This window comes from Silurus meridionalis, chromosome 4 (assembly GCF_014805685.1).
Source record: "Silurus meridionalis isolate SWU-2019-XX chromosome 4, ASM1480568v1, whole genome shotgun sequence".
Classification (NCBI taxonomy): Eukaryota; Metazoa; Chordata; class Actinopteri; order Siluriformes; family Siluridae; genus Silurus; species Silurus meridionalis.
Window position 1 is genome coordinate 29031031 of NC_060887.1, and position 25222 is coordinate 29056252.

Genomic DNA, 25222 nt, shown 5'->3' on the forward strand with positions numbered 1-25222 from the left:
TCTGATTGTCCTCTCAACCTACTTACAATAAAGACAAGACTTTTCAGGCTAGTTAAACAATATACAATCATTTTTATTGTTCCTTTTAGAGCTTGTCAGTACTGTGTAAGTGGAGTATTGTAAACAATTGTAACGTTGTAATGGGTTGCAATTATTTTAAGGCCTTTTTTAAAGTAAAGTAAGAAGACTGGAATCAGATGGCAGGGTCTACCATGATAGAGCACCCCTGGAGCAGAGAGGTATAAGGGACTAGCTCAAGGGCCCAATAAATATTAGACCTCCAGAGCATTAACCACTCAGCCACCACTGCTCCGGACGGACCACCTCTGTCTATTCAAGGACTAGGGTTCAATTGCTATTTGGGAGATGGAGGGGTGCTGCTTGTCAACTCGGGAATGGTACCAATGAAAGTTGCTTTATAAGATGTCCTCGACATTTATATCATGAAAATGTTATTAAAACAAGGTTTTTAGGATTAAATTTACTAACTTTATATATGCTGTCCCATATATCTTTAGTATTTTCTGTCAGATAAGAAACCTTACATTGAATGTATCACAATACATTAAAATGTTCTAAATAAATGTCAAGCACCATGTATTGATTTAGTTGGTTAAACTAGGTAATGGATTAAAGTTATATCATTTATAATAAGACTAATGATGATGTTAATGTAATCTATGTGTATCAACTAAAAATGTGTTCAAAATCTAAATTACTTTGGAACTGGATTTTTTGATCATTTAGGTCACTCTGATCAGGCACTTGTAGCTCAAAAATGAAAAGTTGAAATGTAGATGATAAATATAAACTGTAAGACAATTGTAGGCTTAAAGTAATTTACAGACTCGTAGTAACTGCTTCACCAATCTAGTGCACTTGCCTGTACAAAAGCATTAGACTGGATGTTTCAATTAGAGGAAAGCTGAGTAGACATCGAAATGGAAAGTAGAAAATTAAGTCATTTAATTAAAAGTTTGGGTATTTCATTGGACAATGAATAATGGTAAATATGTTACTATTAAAATTCTATATGTATTTTAATAGTAACCACTCAACCAATTTAAGCCACTTGATACGGCCTCAGCACATGTCCATTCAGACTAGACAAAGTGCAGGGTTGGTATAAACATATTTCATTGCAGCATGCACAAAAATAAAGAAGTTATTAAAAAAAAAAAAAGGCAGAGTACCCTGATGAAGAACAAGGGCATGTCTCCTTTCCTCTGTCAAGCCTTTTATTCCAGCTCTGAACTTTAATTACAGATGAACTGCGTTAAATATGATGCAGATAAGTGTACAAGAATAAGTTAGAGGCACTAACGGTTGTCTTGAACAAGCCAAAACCAAAGCTTTTTCCTCTTAATGCTTAGTTTTTGCACACTGAGCCTGTGCTGGGACAGTTTATGCTTGACAAATAAAATGAGGTTATTAGCTTGATCCCACAGAGAATGAGCCTATTCCATAATATAATATAACAATTTATATAAAAAAAAACATTAGGGTGGAAATGCGTGTATGTATGTGTGTTTTCTCATATTAGAATATGTCATTCATTTAAGATGGTAATTGTATATTTAAAACTATTCTAATAAATTTAACAAAAAACTATTGTTTTAGTGAAGAATAAGTGCTATCTCAAATACCATTCTATATTTTCCAATAGTAGTTTAAGTTATAATTCTGTTTCGCCTCTTTCCTCAGTGCATTGCAGAGAATTAGAAAGAACTTTAATGGCAGTCTTTATTATTTTTTTTATTATTATTTTATATGTAATAATTTTTTATAACTAATAAATATTTTTTTATTTGTAATTTGTAATAATAATTATCTCTTTTTTTACTTTACAGGGATACCATCGACCAAATCACTACATAGCTACCCAAGGTAACAATACAAGCTCTTTTGTCTTTTTTTCTTTTCTTTTCTTTTCTTTTCTTTTCTTTTCTTTTCTTTTCTTTTCTTTTCTTTTCTTTTCTTTTCTTATGCTGTCTAAACAACCCTCAGATGTGTAGTATAGTTCTTGGATGGTTCCATCTTACACTTAACCATATATTCATACACACTCACATAGAGACACTCAGACTTATTGAGCCATCTTGTGCTGAAGCAGCGTCTTGGAACAATTAATCAGCCTTAGTGTTGGCAGAGGCGGCGGAGTGGGATGGCTGTTAAAGGATGTGAGTAATAAATAAATGGATTAGTCCGTACATACTTGCGCACTCTGTTGCTCAGTTAATCTGGCGGTCAGTGCCCGTTCTCCGAGAAGCCCCTGGAGGTAGCGTTTGATTGATAGTTAATTGTTGTGAGCTTCTTGGATGCCATGTTTTTCCCACATGCTGGTGGCTTGTGGAGGTGCTGTAGTGACGAGAAACAGCGCTGAACGCAATCACTTCTCCTAATAGACTCACAAGCTGGTATAGTGGCATTGGGAGTTGCATAATTACTTGTTTATTGGAGCGTTGCCTGGCCTGTCCTCAGAGACGGCTCCATGTCTAAATGGCCTCTTAAGTTCTCTCTCTGCTTTTCCTCAACCCTTCGACGCTTTCTCCCGACTTCATTTCCAGGTTCCCCCACCAGCAAAGTGTGGCGTTGCATCTGTATCAGCTTTTGTATATGACAAGCAGCATTTATAATAAGAGGTCTTATGTATAAGTAATTGTATTATAGAAGTAAAAAAGATGTAATTGGAAATGCAAACGCGTGCAAAACAGAATTAATAAAGCATGCACTGTGAATTAAGTGAAGATCTAGCAACTGATGATACTCTGTATTCAATGTGGGCAGATTTCAAAAGAAAGGCTTTCTTTATGGTGGGAAAAAGTTAAAAAGCTCAGAAGTTTTTGAGATCAAAGAGACATTTTCAACAGGCTTTTTGAAGCTTGACAGCACATCCTCCCTCTTTCCCAACCATACGTTCACTCAAACGAAGCTTAACTGTGTCCATTATTTCTTTCATTTTATCTATTTTTTTACTTGCAATCACTGAGACCATTTGACTGTATCATAGCTGTTATAATCAATAAAGGCCTTATTGAGTAGATAATTGAGTATAGAATCTGTAAATAGTGTCTCGAGATGTTTCTGTACAGATAAATACCAAATGCAGTCATTTTTACATGTGGAACATAGTTAAAATCTGAGTTCACTCAGGAGCGTATTTAGTTCCACCATGCAGTTTCTATGTAGGTTGTGATTATAGAACATGAAATGTAAATGTAAATAATGTATAATGTATAGATGTAATGAAAGCTAATGTCAGGCCTGCTTTAATGGAAAATCTATTCTGACCAAGCATTGAACAGTCAGCAGATTTCAATGTACAGACCAATGGTGAGATTGTGTTTTTCACAATCCAGTTACAGAGCTTAACTGCCTGATGTGAGCCAGTCACTTACATGGTGACATACAGTTTTTATAATGTTCTTATAATGTTTTCTCTACAGTTTAATCCGACGGTATGAAATTCCTTTATAAAAATGGGAGATATTTTTGCATACAGTCTCTGAAGTCTTGTGAGAGAAACTCACTGGGACGCTCCATGCGAGACATTCCTCCTGTGGCGACAGAGCAGCTGTCTGACAGGCCATCACACTTACTGCTTTAGTGCTTCTCTTCCTGTATGCTAGAGGAACTTTCCCAGTCTAATTGGGTGGGCTTGAATTCACTTATAGGTGAACAGGACTTTTTTAGTGTATCTGCAAATTACAGCAGCATTTTTTAGTCTGTACCTGCTGTTACTGGCTGGAAATCCAGACCCGCATCTACTGTATCCACTACTTTCCAGGAGTCAGACTCTTTCAGTGTGTGTTTGCAGTATCACTATCTTCTGGTGTCATTTGTTATAGAGGTCGACCGATAGCGGTTTTTAAAAATACCAATTGCTAGATTGGATCATATTTGCCGATAACCGATTAATCAATCGATTAAAATGGATACTGGATAAAAAACAATCATAACAGTCTATTAAAAAAGTACTGAACTTCATTACAAAAATAAAAAACATTACTGAGTCATAAAAATGTGCTAAATGAAATCAATCTAAATATATCAATTAAAGAATATAATTATATACATAATAAATTATAAATTATAAATATGACATGCACCGTGCTCTCTCTGTGCAGCACGCAATTTTGCAAAAACAACTGATAACTGATAGTTCCTGCAATCAATTATCGGTACAGATTCATTCAGCAAAACCGATTAATCGGTCGACCTCTACTTTGTAAGCGTACAGAAATTACACATGCAGCACACTGGAATGAGCGATATAAAAACTATTAAACACTGTACGCCATAATGTTTAATATATTCTGCAATTAAGAAGTAAAAGCAAGAATAAGCATGACCTCTTGCAGTAAGAACTTGTAATAAACAACATTAGACAAGACCAGTAATGAGAAACGCTCTCTAATACAAGTAGTAATTTTGGATACTTTCAGGGCAAGCCAAGGGTTTGGTAATGCCGATGTTATTTGTGGATTGAATATGTCAAATCTCTTTTCCCTAATTTTTTCTGGTGGATGTAATTTACTTTGGTTTGGAGGTAAAGCATCGGCAGTGGGGAAAACGCACACAGATTTGCATGAGCTAATTAGCTCGTCAGAAGTCATTTCGTAATGCGTCTGTTGATTAAAAACAATGCTAATTAGAATTAATTAACTGTGTGATTTTAATTCCTTGCACTACGTCCTCATTGCTGAATGTTGGTCTATTAAGGTGTTTTGGAGCTTAATGGAGATGTAGATACACAAGCCTGTAAGCAATCATTTTGCATGTTTCTAGGTGCTGATACACATAATGTTCCTTTAAAAGCCTCTTGCTCTGAAATATGTGCTGTAGTTCGCCCCATGTGTACACAGAAATCATTTCTTTATTTATATAACCATTATCAGTGTGTTATATAATTATTCACAACTCGTTTTTTTGTCTCATCTTCTCTGTGTCAGGACCCATGCAAGAAACAGTCTACGACTTCTGGAGAATGGTGTGGCAAGAGAATACGGCTACCATCGTCATGGTGACTAACCTGGTGGAAGTTGGCAGGGTAAGTTAATTAGTAAATTCCATTGTTTTATACTGTATTTCCTGTGGCCATCTTCTCATGCGTAAAAGCTGTAAAATTACAAACTGTATACAAAATTTGAATATTTGTGAATATTTGTTATTTAATCCTGATCAGTATTTTAGCCAGTTTTGGGCAAAATCTGTGAAAACAAAAAAATTAAGAATGCTTATTTTTACAAGTATTTGTGATCCAACAGCAACTATTCAGTGTGTGTTTGAGTTTATTTATAACAAGTATAAGTATCCATGTGCATTATCTACCCAGTATAGAGGCAAAGTCATGTCAAGTCAAGTTTATTTCTATATTCAATTCAATTAATTAATTATTATTTGTATAGCGCTTTTAACAATCAACATTGTCTCAAAGCAGCTTTACACAGATAATGTGGTGATTAAAAGTAAATATGTTCTTTATAAGTAAGTTTGTCCCTGATGAGCAAGCCGGTGTCGACTGTGGCAAGGAAAAACTCCCCGAGATGGCGTAAGGAAGAAACCTTGAGAGGATCCAGACTCAAGAGGGAACCCATCCTCATCTGGGTTGCACCGAATGTCCATTTATAGCAGATATACGATGTTGCGGGGTACAGTGATGATGATCAGAAGCGAAAAGTAGTCCTGAGTCGATGTAGCAGACTGTTGACATTAACTACAGTCCAATCCATCCTCAAAAATGCCCGTTCTTACTCCGGAATTTCATGGAACCACCCAAGTCGTTGATGAGAAACCGTCCCCAGCTGCACAGAGTGGCCTCCACTATAGCACTTTTCACAACGGACATTGTCTCAAAGCAGCTTTACAGAATTTTAACAGTTAAGGTGAACGATGTGTATCTATCCCTGATGAGCAAGCAAACTGTAACAAGGAAAAACTCTCTTAGATGTTAGGAGGAAGAAACCTTGAGAGGAACCAGACTCAAAAGGGGAACCCATCCTCATTTGAGTGACATCAACAGTGTAACTATAGTCTTTAAACAATACAGAACACTGGAGAGTGAGAACTAACATGAGCACTGGAATGTAAGATTATGAGTAATGTTCTTTCTACAGTCTTTTACAGTCAAACCTTCCACCTGTATATACTGTTTAAAATTGCAAGGGACTCAACAATGTTCACACTCTGCCGTAGTTAAAACCTGAGTGCATTACTCAAATTTTCAGTCACTCCTCACTGGATTCACATCTGGTCCCTTGCTTCTGTTGTTTAAAGTACAGTGCCTAATATCCCAGTAGACTTGCATTCTTTATCAAGCCTAACTGAGTAGTCATCCGTCTCAGCAGCAGCGAATCACGGCCCTCCCTTTTCATCATTGCCACCATCTGCTGTGTCTCATTGCTGATGAACTCTGGGATTTGGACTCGGCCCTCTCTGTGTCCTCCATATTCACACCAAGCTGCTTCTCAGCTGGACAGTTTCTTTCCACTCCTTCAAAAGCACAAACACCTCATGCAACCTTAGAGAGAAGCAATCATTTTTATTAACCTCTTTAATGAGCCTTATCTTGACCAACAAACATTTACATGTACCAATACATATCCATGCACAGTATGTACACATACATAATGCTGTTTAGACTTCTCTAAAGCTCATTACGACTTATACGGTTAATCTACTGGAAATAAGTGTTGTGTTAGTGTTAAGGAGCAATTTATGAGGAGTGTAAACTGTGCCAGATATAGAATACTGTGTGATCATTATTGAACACTTTGTTTACCATTTTATAGCCATGTTTTGTGTTGTAAATTATAATATTTCAGAAGAAAAAACACCGTTTTCAACCTTAAAACATTCTGATCATAATCAAGTCTTGTAGTATATTTGCACATACTGCCTAAGTTTAGGTTTTTTTCATTTGCTCTGTTCATGTTTGTTTCCCTACCACATTAAACCTTGTTTTAGACTGCGTTCAATACAGATTGCTGATTAAATCTGAGGATTATTAGCAATGGGAGTGTCAGCATTAGCATACTTACATCAGGTAATTTGTGGATTGTTAGCAAAGGTTTATCCTTCAGAGTTAGCCACAGAATCTAATCAGTCAAAGCATTAGTTGTATACATAGTGCTTTAATCCAGGATATTGGTTTCCTTATGTTCATGCCTGATTTGTCTACGTTAGCATATCTCATGGCTGCTAAAGGAGCTACAATCCACTGTGGGACTAAAACACAGTGATATCATTGTGCTTTAGGATGCCCATGGCAAGCAGAGGCCTAATCCCTAACATTCCCAGTGGAAATCCGTGGCTTGAAACTAATGGGATTTCTAAAACTCCCTTTGAATATCTGACAACAACAAAATGATTCTGGGCTGGTTTAGCAGAGCATCAAATGTAACTTATTAATAAGTTATTAACGTGCAAATGGAATGATAAATTTGTTGAAATCAAAGTGAATTTATATAAAGTATTAACTTTTGGTATGTATGACAGATGTGGACAAGCCCAAATGTTTTCTGAATTATTTGGCAAAATAAATGAGGATGAATTATTGCCTAAATAATGCTTCCTCATTTAGATTGCATCCATAATCTCATTTTGACAGTTAGAGAATGCAGATTGCATCTCACTACCGGTTTTTCTCTGACAAGATCCATCAGGCAGAGCTAGCATGACTACGGCTGTTTCCAAACACCCATTAAACCATAATTATTTCAGCAATTAGCCCAGCCTTAATCAGGCCATAAAGCAGGAAAATGTAGTAAAGAAGATGGAGGGGCAAAAAAATGATAATGGTGTCAGAAGCAAATAAAAAAGAAAGGGAAGTGTAGCATAATGTGAGTGAATGAGAAAAGAGGGCAGTAAATGATCAAACGGAACAAAAGCAAGGGAATCGGTCCCATGGCTCCTGAAAGCATTCAGGGCAAAATGGTATTGATCATCACAACATCAAGGCTATAATACAGACCATGTACTGTGGTATAAAAATGTGCTCTTTGTTTTTCTTAGAGTAAAGAAGCCTGGCCTGATTATAGCAGTTTTGTTCGGGTCCTGTTGTGTGTGGACCAAAGTTCAAGAGCAAGCCACTGGGGGTAATTAGTCAGGGGATCATCAGGCCCAGAGCTTCCCATGTATCTGGGGCACTCAAGATGGTAGCATTTGGCTTATGAAAGGAAATAAAGCCTTTTTTGTATTCCATGGTTTACCTTCCAGAAAACTCTGTGTGAAAAATATTTACAAATCATTACGTGAATTTATTATTCAAATTAATTCAATTCAGTTTAATTTGTATAATCCTTTTAACAATGGAAAATCTCCCAGATCAGTTTTACAGAATTTAATCGGTTATGGTAACTTGTAAGTTTATCCCCAATGAACAAGCCTGTGTGCAATGGAAATGGCAAAAGAAAATTCCTTGGGATGATATGAGGTAGAAACCCTGAGAGGAGACAAAAGGGAACCCATCCTCATCTGGCTGGCACCGAATGTCCATTTAATATAGTTTCATCATTGCTGAGGATGTCAACTGTTTACTGATATACAAAAAATGCATATGAGCTCTGAAATATGTAGTTCTCTTCACCACATTCTCTTCGCTGAAATTATTAGATCACTGAGTAATTTGGCAGCGACTGGAAGCTGGTTAATGAAGAATTACTAACTTGCATTTGCCTGTTTTTGTGCATGTGTGTGTTGGTGTCTTTCAGGTAAAGTGTTGCAAGTACTGGCCAGATGACACAGAGATCTATCGGGACATGAAAGTGACACTGATCGAGACACAGCTGCTTTCAGAATATGTCATTCGAACCTTTGCTGTGGAAAAGGTAAAGGCTAGTAGTTTGACTTGGAAATGTTTAAATTAAAAGCCTTGTTAAAAAATTTTTCTATGAATACTGATATACACTATAAAGAGAAACAAGCATTTTGTTGTTGTTACAACTGTCTAACTTAGCATTAAACCCCTTCTTTTTGCTAAATACCAGAGGGCGTGTGTAGGTGTTTGACAGTGTGCATGTGTGTGAGAGGGTGAATCATTGGTCTTCTTTCCTCTAGCTGTATTGTACTCCTTCTCATCCTCCCACAAATGAACAAACCTTAAGACACACACACAAACACCACAGATACTTAGAGATGATACTTGTGGGAATTTGAAAAGGAGTTGGTGTCGGCCAACAGACCTCACTCTAAAACACTTTTGCTGTGTTTATGTGTGTTTGATTGTTTGTTCACTGCAGCGAGGAGCTCATGAGATCAGGGAGATCAGGCAGTTCCATTTCACTGGCTGGCCAGACCACGGAGTACCATACCATGCTACAGGCTTGCTGGGCTTCATCCGCAGAGTCAAATCCAAGAGTCCAGCTAATGCCGGCCCAATGGTGGTCCACTGCAGGTGTGAGGATAACAATGCAGCCATTCTGTAGCTGTGTGGCTCTTATGAATGCATTTAGTCAGTAGATATGAACAGACATCTATGACTTTGTTTTGCTCCTGACAGTTTCCTATGTGCGCTCTATATTCTGTATGATTCATTTGTCTTTCATTGTTTAATGGTTTTCTCACACACACACATCCTCACTCTGCTTTGCAGTGCTGGTGCTGGTCGTACAGGCTGCTTTATCGTCATTGACATCATGTTGGACATGGCTGAGCGTGAGGGTGTGGTGGACATCTATAACTGTGTGCGAGAGCTGCGCTCACGCAGGGTCAACATGGTCCAGACAGAGGTACTAAAGCCAGATGACACACACACACACACACACACACACACACACACACACACACACACACACACACACACAGAAATGTATACTTTCTCAGAACTTACCCAGAAACACCCATCTCTTGAAATTGCAACACTGTGAACTTCCACAGAACCTATAATATTTATTTATTTTTTAGTGAAAATCTGATTTTAACCACTTTCACATGTTGTCCTGGACAGAGCTACACATAGTCATGTGTTTGCTATGTATCTAGCTTTTTCACTTTCTTGCCCAGCTGCCGACTGATTCCCAAAGATCATCTTTACATATATATGTTTGCTTATGTAATCAGTACTGCAATGACATTTTGTCATTCTGTGTCTTTCATTGCCCTTCATGACACAGCTAAAAACAGAGCCTGAAAACTTGTAGCTTGTAGCTGTTGGTATATTGATCTAGCTTAGAGCAATAAAATAATGAAAGCAGATTAATTTCATGACAGCATATAAAACTTAGTTTTTAATTAGCTTTGCAAATGGAAGCAGATGGGTAAAAGCAAATACAAAGTAGTTTCAAAACTACTAGAGTGATTTGTTGCACATATGTACCAGTTTATATTCAACAAATTAGGGACAAATTGCCTTTTGCCCGAGTGTTTCAACACCCAGGACATAAGTAACTTCTTCTTCTTCTATCAGCTGCTCCTATTAGGGGTCGCCAAAGTGGATCATCCGTTTCCATACCCCCCTGTCCTCTACATCTGCCTCGTTCAAACCAACTACCTGCATGTCTTCCCTCACCACATCCATAAACCTTTACCTTTGCCTTCCTCTTTTTATTTCTTCCTGTGGGCTCCATCCTCAGCATTCTCCTACCGATATACCCCATGTCCCTTCTCTGCACATGTCCAATACATCGCAATTGGGGCTCTTTCACTTTGTCCCCAAAATGTCCTACATGCGCTGTCCCTCTTAAAAACTCATTTCTAATCCTGTCCATTGTCGTCACTCCCAATGAAAACCTCAACATCTTCAGCTCTGCTACCTTCAGCTCCACCTCCTGTCTTTTACTCAACGCCACTGTCTCTAAACCATACAACATCGCAGGTCTCACCACAGTCCTATAAACTTTCCCTTTCACTCTTCTATCACAAATCACTCCTGCCACTCTTCTCCACCCACTCCACCCTGCCTGCACTCTTTTCTTTACTTTTCTTAGTGCTCTTTCTCTGCATTAAACCATACTGTTGCTCACAGATGGTCACCTCTTCTCTCAGCCTGGCTTCCACTACTCTTTTCCAAAACTTCATGGTGTGACTGATCAACTTATTTCCCCTGTAGATACTGCAGGTCTGCACATTTCCCTTATTCTTAAAAACCAATACCAGCAAACTCCTACATTCCTCAGGCATCCTCTCACCTTCCAAAATCTTAAACAGTCTGGTTAAAAACTCCACTGCCATCTTTCCTAAACATCTCCACACTTCTACTGGTATGTAATCTTGTCCAACCGACTTTCCAATCTTCGTCCTCTTAATCACTGCTCTGACTTCCTCCTTACTTATCCAATCAGCTTCACCATATCCACATTATCCAGCCTTCTTTCTCTCTAATTTTTCTCATTATTCAGTTGCTTAAAATACTCCTCACTAGTCAACACACTTCCATCTGCATCTTTTATTACTCTAACTTGCAGCACATCCTTCCAGCTCGATCTCTCTGCCTGGCCAATCGGTACAAATCCTTTTCTCCTTCCTTAGTGTCCAACTTCTCATACAGCTCCTTATATGCCTTTTCCCTGGCTTTTGCTACATCTCTCTTTACCTGCCGCCGCATCTCCTTGTACTTCTGCCTACTTTTCTCATCTCTTTGTCGATCCCAATTCTGTTTTGCCAACCTCTTTCTCCTTATGCTTATCTGCACTTCCACCACCACGTCTCTTTGTCTTCCTTTCTCTTTCCAGATGTCACACCAAGTACCTTCCTTGCTGTCTTCCTTATCACCTCTGCAATAGTTGCCCAATCATCCAGCACATCTTCACCACCGCCGAGCCCCTGTCTGACCTCTTCTCTGAACCTCAAACTACAGTCTTCCTCCAGTTTCCACCATCTTATTCTTCTTTCAGTCCTCACTCTCCACCTCTTTTTCTTCACTTCCGATGCCATCCTACAGACCACCATCCGATGCTATCTAACTACACTGTCCCCTGCCAACACCTTACAGTCTCCAATCTCCATCAGGTTGCATCTCCTACATAGAACATAGTCCACCTGTGTGCACCTTCCTCCACTCTTATACGTCACCCTATTCTTCCTAAAATAAGTATTTACCTCTGTCACTTCCATCCTTTTAGCAAAATCTACCACCATCTGCCCTTCCACGTTCCTCTCCTTTAGGTCATACCTACCATCACCTCTGTTTCCTTCACCTACATGCCCGTTAAAGTCTGCCAGAATCACTAATCTTTCCTTACTAGGTACACCTTCTACCACTTCATCTAACTCACTCCAGAATGTTTCTTTCTCCTCCATCTCGCAACCCACTTGTGGAGCATAAGCACAGATGACATTTATCATCACCCCTTCAACTTCCAGCTTCATGTTCATTACCTATCACAAACTTTCTTCACCCCCAATACACTCTTACTGTGCATAACTACACCATTTCTCTTTCCATCCACATCGTGGTAGAACAGTTCAAACCTACCTCCAATGTTCCTGGCCTTACTCCCTTTCCACTTGGTCTCCTGAACACACAACATTTCTAACTTTCTCTTTACCAGTCATAGTACCAACATTTGAAGTACCAACTCTGTTGGCTAACAATACCTGTGGTGGTCATTGGTAACCCCAGGCCTTCGTGATCCGCATATTTGATTAGGCACATGTTTTACACTAGATGCCCTTCCTAACACAACCCTCCCCATTTATCCGGGCTTGGGCCCGGAACTAAGAGGCTTGTGCAAACCTAATGGCTGGGTTACCCAGGACATAAGTAACTAATTTATTAAATATTATTAAAATGGTAAAGTACTTATGGGAAGAGACCTTTACTTTTCATGAAACAAGAACAGCTGGTTTCTCTCTTGAATTTCTTAATAAGAGCAAACTCAGAATCATTATAATCCGATAATCCGTGGCAAGACAGGAATATCATCAGCGGTGCTACAGTAGACTAGCCTGAAAGCCACTGAACCTGGTGCTTGGACTTTTGTCAAATATGACATCTCAAGCCATTTTCGCAAATGTCACTTCATGAAAGATTAACGTCAGGCAGGCAGGTCTGAGTGCCTGTCGAGACAAAAGTGGAGGAGTGACTGATGGCCCTGTGGTTATATCCAAGCCACCACAGTAGCACCTGGAAATTAAGTTTGATTGAGTGATTGAGCTCGATATAATGATAATCTATGAAAACAGCTACTGAATGTGTTGGCAACACATGTATAGTAGTATCTAACAGAAATATAAAATCTTAAATTCATTTACACAACCAGTTATTTCCAGTCCACTAATTTGATTGGATAAGCGGCACTACAAGAGTGATAGGTCAAGTGCTGATACGTTTTGCTGTGTTTATCACTTTGTCTGTGTCCGCTACATAAACCATTACTGCACTTACCGCAGGTTGTCAGTCAACCTGTGCGTTGCACGGCAACACACTGTTCTCTACTTAGCTCTATTTATTTATTTTTTGACAACAAAAATGACCAAATTACTTGCCCATTGAGACTAAAGTACCACATTACTTTGTGTTTATAGGGTTGTTGTATAGATCTGTATTACACTCACAATTGTGAAGTTGTACTGAGTATCACAGGTAATCACAGACATGCTAATAATCAATACAACACCATTTTTGCTGTTTTAATATTGCTGAATTATATTAGATATTCTCTGACCAATGTAGTTAGTATATGAGTGCGCTTAACCTAATATTATTTATATAGTAACAGTTTATTCACAGGGACTTACTATATATAGTGAATTTTCTGTATGGAATATAAGGATGTTTAAGGGCAGAAAAGTTGGCAGTTTTGCGAGAGAGTAAAAAGGTGGGTTGCTGAGAGAACAATATTTATAGCTGTTATAACAAGTGATAATAAGAACTCACACATAGAATTTACATTAAAATGCATTAAATGTAACTACAAACTATTCAAAAATCTCAATCATTAGTTTGCAATCATTGTAAATTTCCCATTTGGATGAATAAAGTATCTATCTATCCATCTTGACCAATAAATACATTTGGGATGAGCTGATATTAGAAAATAATCCGGTTTGATTGGTAATTATTATTATATTGGTTTCTTATATTATTGTGTATATAATATTATAATTTGAATTATATTGCTTGTGATTTTTGTTTTGTTTTATTGAATTGTTTTACCATCATTTTCAACAAATAACACTGTTTTGTTTTGCTTTCAGGAGCAGTATGTGTTCATTCATGACGCCATCTTAGAGGCATGTCTGTGTGGTGACACCACCATTCCAGCCAATCAGCTGCGTTCAGTGTATTATGACATGAACCGCTTGGATCCTCAAACCAACTCAAGCCAAATAAAAGAGGAGTTCAGAGTGAGTGCGTTTATGTTTAACCGTAGCACCAGTTAAGTGTGTAATAAAAACATGGTGAATTGCATTTAAAGGTCACAGGATTAACAGCGTGAGTGTTACATTGTGTTGTTACTCAGACTCTGAACATGGTCACGCCGACTCTGCGTGTCGAGGACTGCAGCATTGCTCTGCTGCCGAGGAACCATGAGAAGAATCGGTGCATGGACGTGCTACCACCTGACCGCTGCCTGCCCTTCCTTATCACTATTGATGGCGAGAGCAGCAACTACATCAACGCTGCCCTTATGGATGTATGTACCAGTACATAAACACTGTTGTAAGCTTCCGCAGGCAAAACAGATTTTCTAGTCTGGAAGTCTGACAGCATTCACAAGAATAGATTTCCCTTAAGGGTTTTTTTGTATATTTAGTCATGGGTGAACCAAACATCCACAGTTTTGACAGGGTTTCAATCTCATGTGTTACATTTAGCTTGCTTTGTAAATTAACAACATTAATAGTACAGTATAGTTACAATAAAAGTGAATTTATTCACCTAGAGACATGAAAACAGTACCAGGATGCTTTTAATGTCATATTGCACGATGAAAGGAAAAGAAAAGAGAGGAGTGGAGAGTGGAAAATATTACAGCAAAAAGATTGCTGTAGAAAGCAAAGGAAGCCATATGGAAAGAGCGAGGGAGAGCAGTGGACATATCAGATTTCTCGATTCAGCAGTACGTGCTTGTCCATGTGGGACAATAAATTGCACATTCATCCCTATAATAATCACTTGTTTTTTCCAGAAAGCCAAAGCAGATCAGTGGGGGGAGCAAACATGATAAATGCGAACTACTTCGCTCAATATGCCATGCGCAATTATGTGCTTATTGAGAATGATTAAAAAACAGATGGATTTGATTTATTCCACTGTCATGCAAATGCATAAAACTTATTCGCAACCGTAGATCTTTTTTCCCCCCCACTATATGACTTCATCTAGATTGCTTTTATGGAAAATATGTTCAAAGAGCAGTAACAGAGCATTTATTTTCATTAGAGCAAATGGAACTGCCAGTAGCACTCGCACAGAATAAGGGCATAACAAGTAAAAACATCGGAAATGAAAAGCCTCTTAAATCAATTAGTTAACTAAAGACATTCACATTCTCAGTGTACAGCAAATCTTGCACACAAAAAAAAGGTGCTGACACCCTCTCTTTTTCCCACACTCATTTTATTCACATTCTCCTCCTTTTTTGTCTTTGGATCACTCTACAGAGCTACAAGCAACCATCTGCTTTCATCGTTACCCAGCATCCTTTGCCCAACACTGTAAAAGACTTCTGGAGGCTGGTCCTGGACTATCACTGTACCTCTATAGTAATGCTGAACGATGTGGATCCTGCCCAGGTACAGGGTTTTTGTTGCTCACTCACTCTCTGCCTTGTACACATTTACATTTAGTGCTCTCTGGAAATGCAGCAGGTTAGCCAAGAGACATGCTGGTCAGAATCAAAGCCCAAACTTACACCTACACCACACTGCACTGTCTGTAAGAGGCTGCAAATTTCCATATCCTAATCTTTAATGAAGAGATTATAGTCCTACCTGGTCATTTCATGAGCTTGTGGTTTAATCTCAATAGAAGTTATTTACAGAAAAAAGCCTTTAGTGCAGATTTAAACCTAAAGTTTTCCAAGATGCATTTTTTGACACATCACACGACTCACGCAAATTCAAAGCTTTTCATGGTGATCCTTTTTGGCTTTTTTGTGGCTTGAAACAAAGAACAAAACAGGAATGTTAGAAGCTAATTTGAATAATAATAATAACAGTAATAATGATGATGATGATGATAATAATAATAATAATAATAATAATAATAATACATGATTTGATATATAAATGTGCACGTGATGGCTCAGTGGTTGAAAAAATGGCAACATGAAAAGCCAAAAGTGGAAGAAGACAGTCACGGAGGCAGAATACATACAGAGCAGTTACATGGAATGTGTGGCAAATGTGTGTGTTTATGATGTGTCCTCTGTGAATAGGATGAACTTTTTTTCATCCTATTCATCCTATTTTATCGTATACGTTTCTTTTTTATGTTTTTTATATTAAAGATAGAATCAATGTTAGTTTTGCAGTGTAATTAAATTAAAATGGTTTCATAAGCTGTTTGCTAGCAGGAATAATGAGAAGTGTGTTGGACTCTTAGCTGTGTCTATGAGACAGATGACAGAGGATGCACTGCACTGCAGTTTGTTAAAGATATGCTGTATGTAATTAAGTGTATCAGTATTAATGGAAATGAAGCACAGATGCAGCAGGGGCAATAGCATGAATGCAAGGAAGCTTGTAGTGTCTTGCTGACTTAAATTTTTTCAGATAAATACAATGCAATTATTTTGTTCATTTGGTGATAGTGTAAGATTTTTATGAAGCAATTTTATCACCCTTATTGGTGAACTGGGCCAAGTTAAAATGTCTAATTGAAGAGAGACTTTGAGCAGGACTGACTGGTGGGAAGCAATAGCGGGCATGGTTGCTAGCAGGGAATTCTAGGAATTGGATTTCTTGAAAAATAACATTATCAGGAAACAGTTTAGATACAAGTTACATTAAATTACCAGCTTTTTGTTCCCATATCATTCAGACTGTAACTATAATGTGTATAACCCATCTAATTGCCATGCCATTATGTTATTTGCGGCAAAAATGTTTTCACAGTAAACTAAAAAGTATATGCTGCACTGTTGTACTGTCATAGTAAAAGGGATTGTACTGTGAAGGGGGCTGATGTACATGGTTTTGTGCAGCTGTGTCCACAGTACTGGCCTGAGAATGGCGTACACAGGCATGGACCTATCCAGGTGGAGTTTGTATCTGCCGATTTGGAGGAGGATATTATTAGTCGGATATTCCGCATCTATAACGCTGCACGGGTAAGTGCACTTACAAATACATGACTGATTTGCTCAATGCTTTTATCTGTGAGACAGCTGGTGATCCCAATGTGTTGTTGTTTGTCAGCCACAGGACGGGTACCGCATGGTCCAGCAGTTTCAGTTCCTGGGCTGGCCCATGTACCGAGACACACCTGTGTCCAAACGCTCATTCCTCAAATTAATCCGGCAGGTGGACAAATGGCAGGAGGAGTACGATGGAGGAGAAGGACGCACTGTAGTACACTGCCTGTGAGTCTTTTTCCTCTCTGTTTATTCATTTCTGTCACATTCAAACAGACCCATTTGCACACAGACAAAGGAAACATTACTATCAATTCTATAAACTGAGAATTTAAACTTATTTATAGCCCTACACAAGCTTTAGAAGGTTTACTGATGTAACTAAAGGATTTGACTGTCAGATATTTGTGTTAGTATCTGTGTAATTTGCCAAATTTCCACATTTTAGCCTGGGTGTACATGTCAGGGGTACATGACAGGCATAACACTCAATAATAGTAATACCACGCTGCACAGCCGTGTCTATTTCCCGCTTTAGTGATTATATTACCGTGAGATTGATTTGAACAAGATTATTATCACTGTGTGTTCAGCGAATTATCGAAGATCATTTACTTTGTAATTACCGTTGCTGGATTTTTTCAGACACTACACTTTGGAACTGGTTTAAAAACACAAATATGGCTTAAATAGGGCTTTAGTGAGGTTTTGCATCTGTGAGTCATTGTAAGCGCTAAACTACCAAATACCAAAAACAGTCTTATTTTACAAATGGTTTTGCCCAAATATATCTACACAGAATCCCAGTGTGCTATAGGAATGGCATTGTTGTCGTAGGTCATGTGCTGGAGATACTACAGTACATAAATTCAAATCAAACCTTATTCTACAGATTTAGCCCATGCCTCCCTTGTGAGTCTTCCCCTCAGGCTGGGCTTTTTGTGTGTGTGTGTGTGTGTGTGTGTGTGTGTGTGTGTGTGTGTGTGTGTGTGTGTGTGTGTGCGCAGTCACACCACTACCTTATCTCGCCTCCCATTTCGTAGGGATCAGTATGGTAGGGAGATTCAGTAGCGGCCTGCTTCCCCGAGGCCCTGCCTAGATAGAAATAAGATCAGCTTGCTCGAGAGAGGGTGTGTGTGTGTGAGTGTGTGGACTGGGCTGAGGTGGAGCTAATCTGGCCCAGCACTCCTGAGACCAGGCCTCCATTCCCATCCCATCCACTGAGCCACCACGAAAAGAGGATCCATGTGACTCTCATTAGATTTCCGGCTAGATTCCAATCTCACAGCCCTTAACACATGCGTGCACACACACACACACACACACACACACACACACAGAGGCACGTTTTCTATCTTACATTACGACAGCATTGTCTTCTTTAAACATTATGGCAAAATCTTGCCCACCCTGAGCATTAAACATAATGGCAAAATTTTGCCCACCCTGAGCACTTTACCATCTGCAGGGGTACTAGTATTTAGCAAACTAATGCTTTTTGACCCAGTTTAGTGCTACTTGCCCTAACAGTACAGTTTAAAACACTATATACAACACTTCATGGTCATTAAGGATTATAAGAGGCTTCATAAGTTAAATGCTACTGTTTATTGAAAGCAATAGTTGGTCCTCCTAACTTCTGAGGCATTGAAACTTGAGCTGTGGCATGTAATAGGAAACAGGAAACTGGTGCTTTTTTTGCTGCGTGCTAGAGCTTAAAGGTTACAGCTGGGAATCAGTGGAAGAAGAGCGCCATCTAGAGGTGATGCATCCAGTAGCGCTCTCTAGACGTACTTTCTGTTAATTAAAATGTAATTCATTCCTAGAACAATTAAACTTACATATATATATATATATATATATATATATATATATATATATATATATATATATATATATATATATAAGGCTTTAGGCTACCAATTTAAAGGTTGTGTTTTTAATTCAGTTCATTTAAGTCAGTTGCATGGCACTTTAAATTAGAGAAGCCCTCAAATATGTGAGCTTTCAATGTGTGCTTTCAATGTGTTCTTTTCTTTATCTCTCTCTCTCTCTCTCTCTCTCTCTCTCTCTAGGAATGGAGGCGGACGAAGTGGAACTTTCTGTGCAATCAGTATTGTGTGTGAGATGCTACGGCACCAGCGCTCTGTGGATGTGTTCCACGCTGTCAAAACACTGAGGAACAACAAGCCCAACATGGTAGATCTCTTGGTAAGCATCATCACTGGGGACCAGTACAGATGTTATACACAAATGCTTCATTTCACATATCTCCAGCTCATTGTTCTGTACACAGGTCACAAACTGATCACAAACATATTTTTGATGTTAGCCTTACTAATAGCATGGCACAATATTCTTCCCTGATCATTTTAATAAAGAAGCAGTAACATCAGTAGAAAAAGGACGGAATCTAAAAGATAGGAATTTTTTTACTTCTTTTTTATCTGAAAAAGACAAAACTGTTCAGGCTTGGTACACAGTCATTTCTAAAATTATTGGCAACCCTGGTTAATATTAATATATAAAAATGTTTTTGTGGTAAATTAGCTTCAACTTACAGTGATATGAGTGGAAACTGAGCTTTCACAGTATAAATATATTTATTTATAAATATATAAGAAAATAAAAATTATCAAAAATGTTTTTTTTTTTCCCTCAATGGAACCATGTGTCATAATTATTGGCACCCTATTTTGCCTAATACAGTACTCATTCTTGCATTAGGAATCTAAGATATTATTCAACACAGATTAGATCCTCCCTTGTGGACTCTCCTTCTCAGTTAATGTCATTGTTTTTCAGTTAAGTATAAGTCAGGGGTCTGGGATGTTGATCTCAAAAGCTTAATTTTGTGGTCATCAAGCTATTTTTGTTTGGATCCTTTTTTATCTTTCCTCTGAAAGAACTAATGTAATCCATAAATAGTTTTTTGGCAGAGATAGCCGGAGATTCTGGTAAAATCTTCTCATACTGCATTTAGTCTTTAATGTCATGTATTTTAATTAGGGCTGGAACGATTCCTTGAGTTTTTGAATACAAGAATTTGAATACAAAAACTACAAATTATTTGCCTCAATGCTTCGTTTAGTCCATTTAACTACACACGGAGCACTGTGTTTCCCTGGGGACCATTATTACTGCTACACCACCCACTATACACACTGGATCGTCTTGACAGGTAACCACAGAAGACACTGCAGAATGAAAAATGTAGGAACGAAGAGAACACAGCAAGGGACAAGGAGAAGATTCATATGCAAGCCCGTTTCTGCCACATTAAAAAAGTCAGCTCCTCTGTAGCGCCAGAAGGTTTTACACATTGAAAATGAAATGGGCTACTTCAAACTTCAGGCCCATGATTACCTGATGATTACCATGATTACCGGTGGATTCACCAAAAATGTTGTATGTTTACAAGAAAAAAAGTCAGAATTATGAGAAAATAGAAATTACGAGAAAAGAGTTATTTTCTCTTGTATATTTAGTATTGCACTTTAATAAAGAAAATTTACTTCTTATCGATTACTCGATTAATCGCTAGAATAATCATTAGAATTCTCGATATATATTGAAATAATCGATAGCTACAGCCCTAATTTGAACAAGTTTTCAGGGACTTTGGAAGAAAAACAGCCCCAGAACATTACAGATCATTGTGCATAATCATTCTTCTTTTTAAGAATTTCTAGTGCTAATAACTGGGAAACATTGTTAAAATATATATTCTGATAAGTTTATTATATCTTTGATTAGGTTATTATATTTCCCTGGAATAAAATGTCATGCTGAAATATGCAAGGCCTTTCCAGAAAAAGATGTCATCTGGATGGAAACATTTGTTGCTCTGAAACCTGAACATATATACGATGGTGCCTTTGAGATGGTGTTCAAACTGTGTTCACAGACAATGACTTCTGGAGGTGTTTCTATTGCAGTGGACAGTGATTTCCATTATAGAATCATGCCTATTTTTAATACGTGCTGCCTGAGGGTCTGAAGTCCCTTTTCTCCTTGTCCTTGCGCACAGAAATTTCTCCAGAATCTCTTAAACCTTTAATGATATTATGAAATGTAGATAATAAGATATATGAAGTCTATACAGTTTGATGATGTTGAACATTATACATTATAAAATTGTTCCACAATTTGTAGACACAGTCTTTTGCAGATTGTTAAACCTCTGTCCATCTTTACGAGAGACCCAGTACCCAGTCATGTAATTAGTTGCTAGATGTTTCTTTTAGTAACACTTACCGTATTTTTCGGACTATAAGCCGCTACATTTTTCCCACGTTTTGAACCCCGCGGCTTAAACAACAAAGTGGCTAATTTATGAATTTTTCCTGGGTTTTTCCCGGTTTCACAAACTTCAAGCCAAAAAACTGAACCCCATAACATTAGACCAATGAAATTTCCGAACGGAAACGAAAAAACGCACCTCACCTGTGTTCTGAGCTGCACGGCATCGGGAGAAAAACTTCCACCGGGTGATTTTTAAACTCACGACGATGCCAAAAGGTAAACTCCTGAGAGAAATAGTTGTGAAAGAAAGGAGGAAGACAGTGAACAATGACTTTCTTGGTAGGCTACTGTTTAGATACAAGCCGTTGTAACACGTTGAGTCTGGGTCATGGGATAGCTCGCTAACTCCAGTTGCAACAGAAATCATATAAGCACAGACAGGTTTCCAAAACTCGTGCTTTTTTATTTTTCTTGGCAACAGCGTTACGGGTTAGTCAAAGAAACTTATATTCAGAAAATAATAAGGACATAATTCAGAAAATAATAAGGACATATTCCTCGTCTTAAACACACACGCAGTAATAGCGGGAAAATGCAGTGGCATGCTATTCCCAAAATGCCGCTCTGCTCTTAAAGGAAGCGCAACATATTTCACCCGTTACATCGTGTGTAACGTGTCTTTCGTTAAAGCCTGTGTAAAGTACATCAGTGACTGCGGCTTATAGACAGGTGCGGCTTATTTATGTTAAAAATTAAAATATTTGTAAAATTCAGTGGGTGCGGCTTAAATATGGGTGCGCTTTATAGTCCGGAAATTACGGTACATTTCTGGCCTTTTGTTGTCCCATCCCTTCTTTTTTAGATGTGCTGCAGATGTCAAATTCGAAATGTTTTTTTTCTCTTTAAATTTTACATTACCTTAGTTCAAATATTTTATATATTTTCTATTGTGAATATATTATGAGTTTATGAGATTTGCAAATCATTGCATTCTGTTTTATTTACATTTTCCACAGCATCCCAATAATTTTTATTTTGCATTTGGGGTTGTAATATGTACATAGAATATTGTTTTCTACAAAAAAGCGCAGTAAGTCGAGACCAGCTCAATGCAAATGGCAGTGTACTAATGGTAGTGGTTCATTGTACAATGAATGAAATGAATGTCCAGTGATCAACAGGTGGCTATACAGAGATCACATAGTGTATTGTGTACACACAACACAAACACACACACACACACACACACACACACACACACACACACACACACACACAGGTTCTCTCACCTGTGTTTGACCTTGGTATAAGGACAGAATGAAATTCTTAGTAGAAAAATATATTATATTAGGGGAAATATGCTGCACACTTTACAAAACAATAAATACAATATAGTTACTATGTTCTCATTTGAGCTTTTCTATATTTAAAAACTTTTGTGATACTGTTGTGCATTAAATAGGTCCATTGTCTTTGTTGTTATATCTAAACTACTTGTTGTGTTTTGCTTTCACAGGATCAGTATAAATTCTGCTATGAAGTGGCTCTGGAGTACTTGAATTCAGGCTAAGCTGTCCAGATGTGGCTGTCCCCCTTCCAGTCCCTTGCTGTACCCCAGCCCTGTCTTTCCTTGGATAGAGAGTATACCACACATGAATGTTGAAGTGCTGGATTGGAAATGTAAGGAAGTGTGCTGTTTGGACCTCTATGGCCATGATGGTTGCTGAATGAGTCCAGAAACCAGTCTTTAGGGTCAGAGGACTGCGCGCTTGCACTGCCCAGCTGAACTGTCCACAGTTGAACTTTGAACTCTGCCCCTGTTCCCTCGCCTGTCCTTTCTGCTCTTTGTATGTACATTTCTGCGTGAGTTGGACAGGTCACACACACTCCCACACTCACGTGACACATCTATTCCACAAGCACACTGATGTACTTTAATCCCCAGCTGTCCACGTCTCACTGCTGCTTTATATGTTTCTGCAGATTATTTTATTGTTTGGGGGGTTTTTTGTTTGTTTGTTTGTATTTTTTAGTCCCTCCTCTTGCCTGTGACAACTCTGTGTTGCCTTTTTACCCTCGGTGGATGATAGCTGTCATTTCCATTTTTGTGGAGAATGCGATAGATATATGGCTAATGTGGCAGTGTTTATTTTTGATCACTGATTTATTTTATTTTTTCTCAGATTTTTTTTTTTTGTAAATGAAATTTGACAGACTCGAACAGAATGACGTGTATCTGAAGTTCAAAATGGCATTAACAGAACGGATCCTAAAGGTTGCATTGGCATTATTGTGGTTGCTTGTGAAATGTTGTTAATTGTCGACGCGATCCACAAGCAAGCTTAATGTCATGTCAAAAGATCCAAAGCTTATATGTGTGACCATTTGTTAATACTGTAAATACTTGAAGGTTGGCAGATTATTTATTCATTGAAGGGTTTTTTGTTTTTTTTGTTGTTTTGTTTTGTTTTTTGTTTGTATTTTGCCTTTATTTTTGTGAAGCACATTGAGTGACAATCATGTTTTTATTTGGTCATTATTATTTTTCTCTTTTGTCAGGCTTGGCATAATAATGGTGACCAGGATGTGATGTTATGTTTTTATTTATCTTATATGGATAAAAAAAATACAAATACATACATATCTATACTGAACTGGTGGTGGTTTTTACTTTTTATGCCACAGAATTGGATATACAGTACTATACATTCAGTGCAGTCTGTAACTGGTGAAATGGTTTTGTATTCATTCTAAATTTATCACACTGTGTATAATAATAGTAGAATACTCCATAAGTGAAAACAGAATTCCTGAAATGTTTGTAAATTTCTTTTGTAATAAAATAACCTGAAACATCACATATACATAAGTATTCAGACCCTTTTACTCAGTACTTTTGGCAGCAATTACAGGCTCAAGTCTTTTTTGGGTTATTACACAGCAAGGATTGCACACCTGGATTGGGGGATATTCTGTTGTTCTTCATCACATATTTTCTCAAAATGGGACAGGTTGGTTGGGAGCTGTCGATTGACAGCTACTTTCCGGTCTCCTTTCAGAGATTGAGGATTTCTCTGTACTTTCAGCTTTCCCACAAACCTGACCCAGTCCTTACTGCAGGAAAACTCCCATAGCATGATGCTGCCTACACCAGGCTTTACTGTTGGGTTGAGCTAAATTTCAGGTGTTGTTGAAAAGGGTCTGAATACTAATGTAAATATAATATTTAGGTTTTTCCTTTTTTATCAGTGGCAAGCCGTGCATTTGGTACCTAAGCCTTCAGTGGGGACTACACCACCTCTTAATACCACCACTATCACGTCACGTCGCAATCATAAAAACCATCAATACAATACAAAAACACAATATAACAACGCGTGGCAATTACAGCGAGAGAGGCATTTCACATATGGAGAGTGAATACCATTTTACTAATGCAAGAAATCCACTTAAGACTCCAAACCTCTACACTACATCCGCAACTGTGCACCTACATCATCTGGAGCAGTTCAGAATTAATATTTGTCTAATAACTTTACAAAAACATAAACATTTTAATACAATTAAAACTACTCACCAGAGATTCATACTCATAATTTGCACCGCTCCTCTCTTCCTTCGTAGGCGTAAAAAAGTCTAATTTGGATGTATTAATGTTTGCAGCGCTACACACATGTTTTGGAAGTCAAACTTGGCTGTAACAGTGTTCTTCTGACCAACCAATCAGAGGACGGAAA

General features: G+C 38.0%; 1 protein-coding gene across 15 annotated transcripts in view; it reads left to right on the forward strand.

The window, feature by feature from the left end:
• The window catches only part of ptprma (protein tyrosine phosphatase receptor type Ma), a 204258-nt gene extending 180119 nt beyond the window's left edge, over positions 1-24139 (forward strand). For all 15 annotated transcript variants that reach the window (XM_046846529.1, XM_046846530.1, XM_046846531.1 and 12 more), the window contains 12 exons: positions 1851-1887; positions 4953-5050; positions 8712-8828; positions 9240-9394; positions 9593-9728; positions 14137-14286; positions 14403-14576; positions 15547-15678; positions 17091-17216; positions 17305-17468; positions 19316-19451; positions 23002-24139. In XM_046846529.1, the coding sequence (XP_046702485.1) occupies positions 1851-1887; positions 4953-5050; positions 8712-8828; positions 9240-9394; positions 9593-9728; positions 14137-14286; positions 14403-14576; positions 15547-15678; positions 17091-17216; positions 17305-17468; positions 19316-19451; positions 23002-23055 (1479 nt within the window). In that variant the 3' untranslated portion in view covers positions 23056-24139. The remainder of the gene's footprint in view (positions 1-1850; positions 1888-4952; positions 5051-8711; positions 8829-9239; positions 9395-9592; positions 9729-14136; positions 14287-14402; positions 14577-15546; positions 15679-17090; positions 17217-17304; positions 17469-19315; positions 19452-23001) is intronic.
• The last annotated feature ends 1083 nt before the right edge of the window (positions 24140-25222 follow it).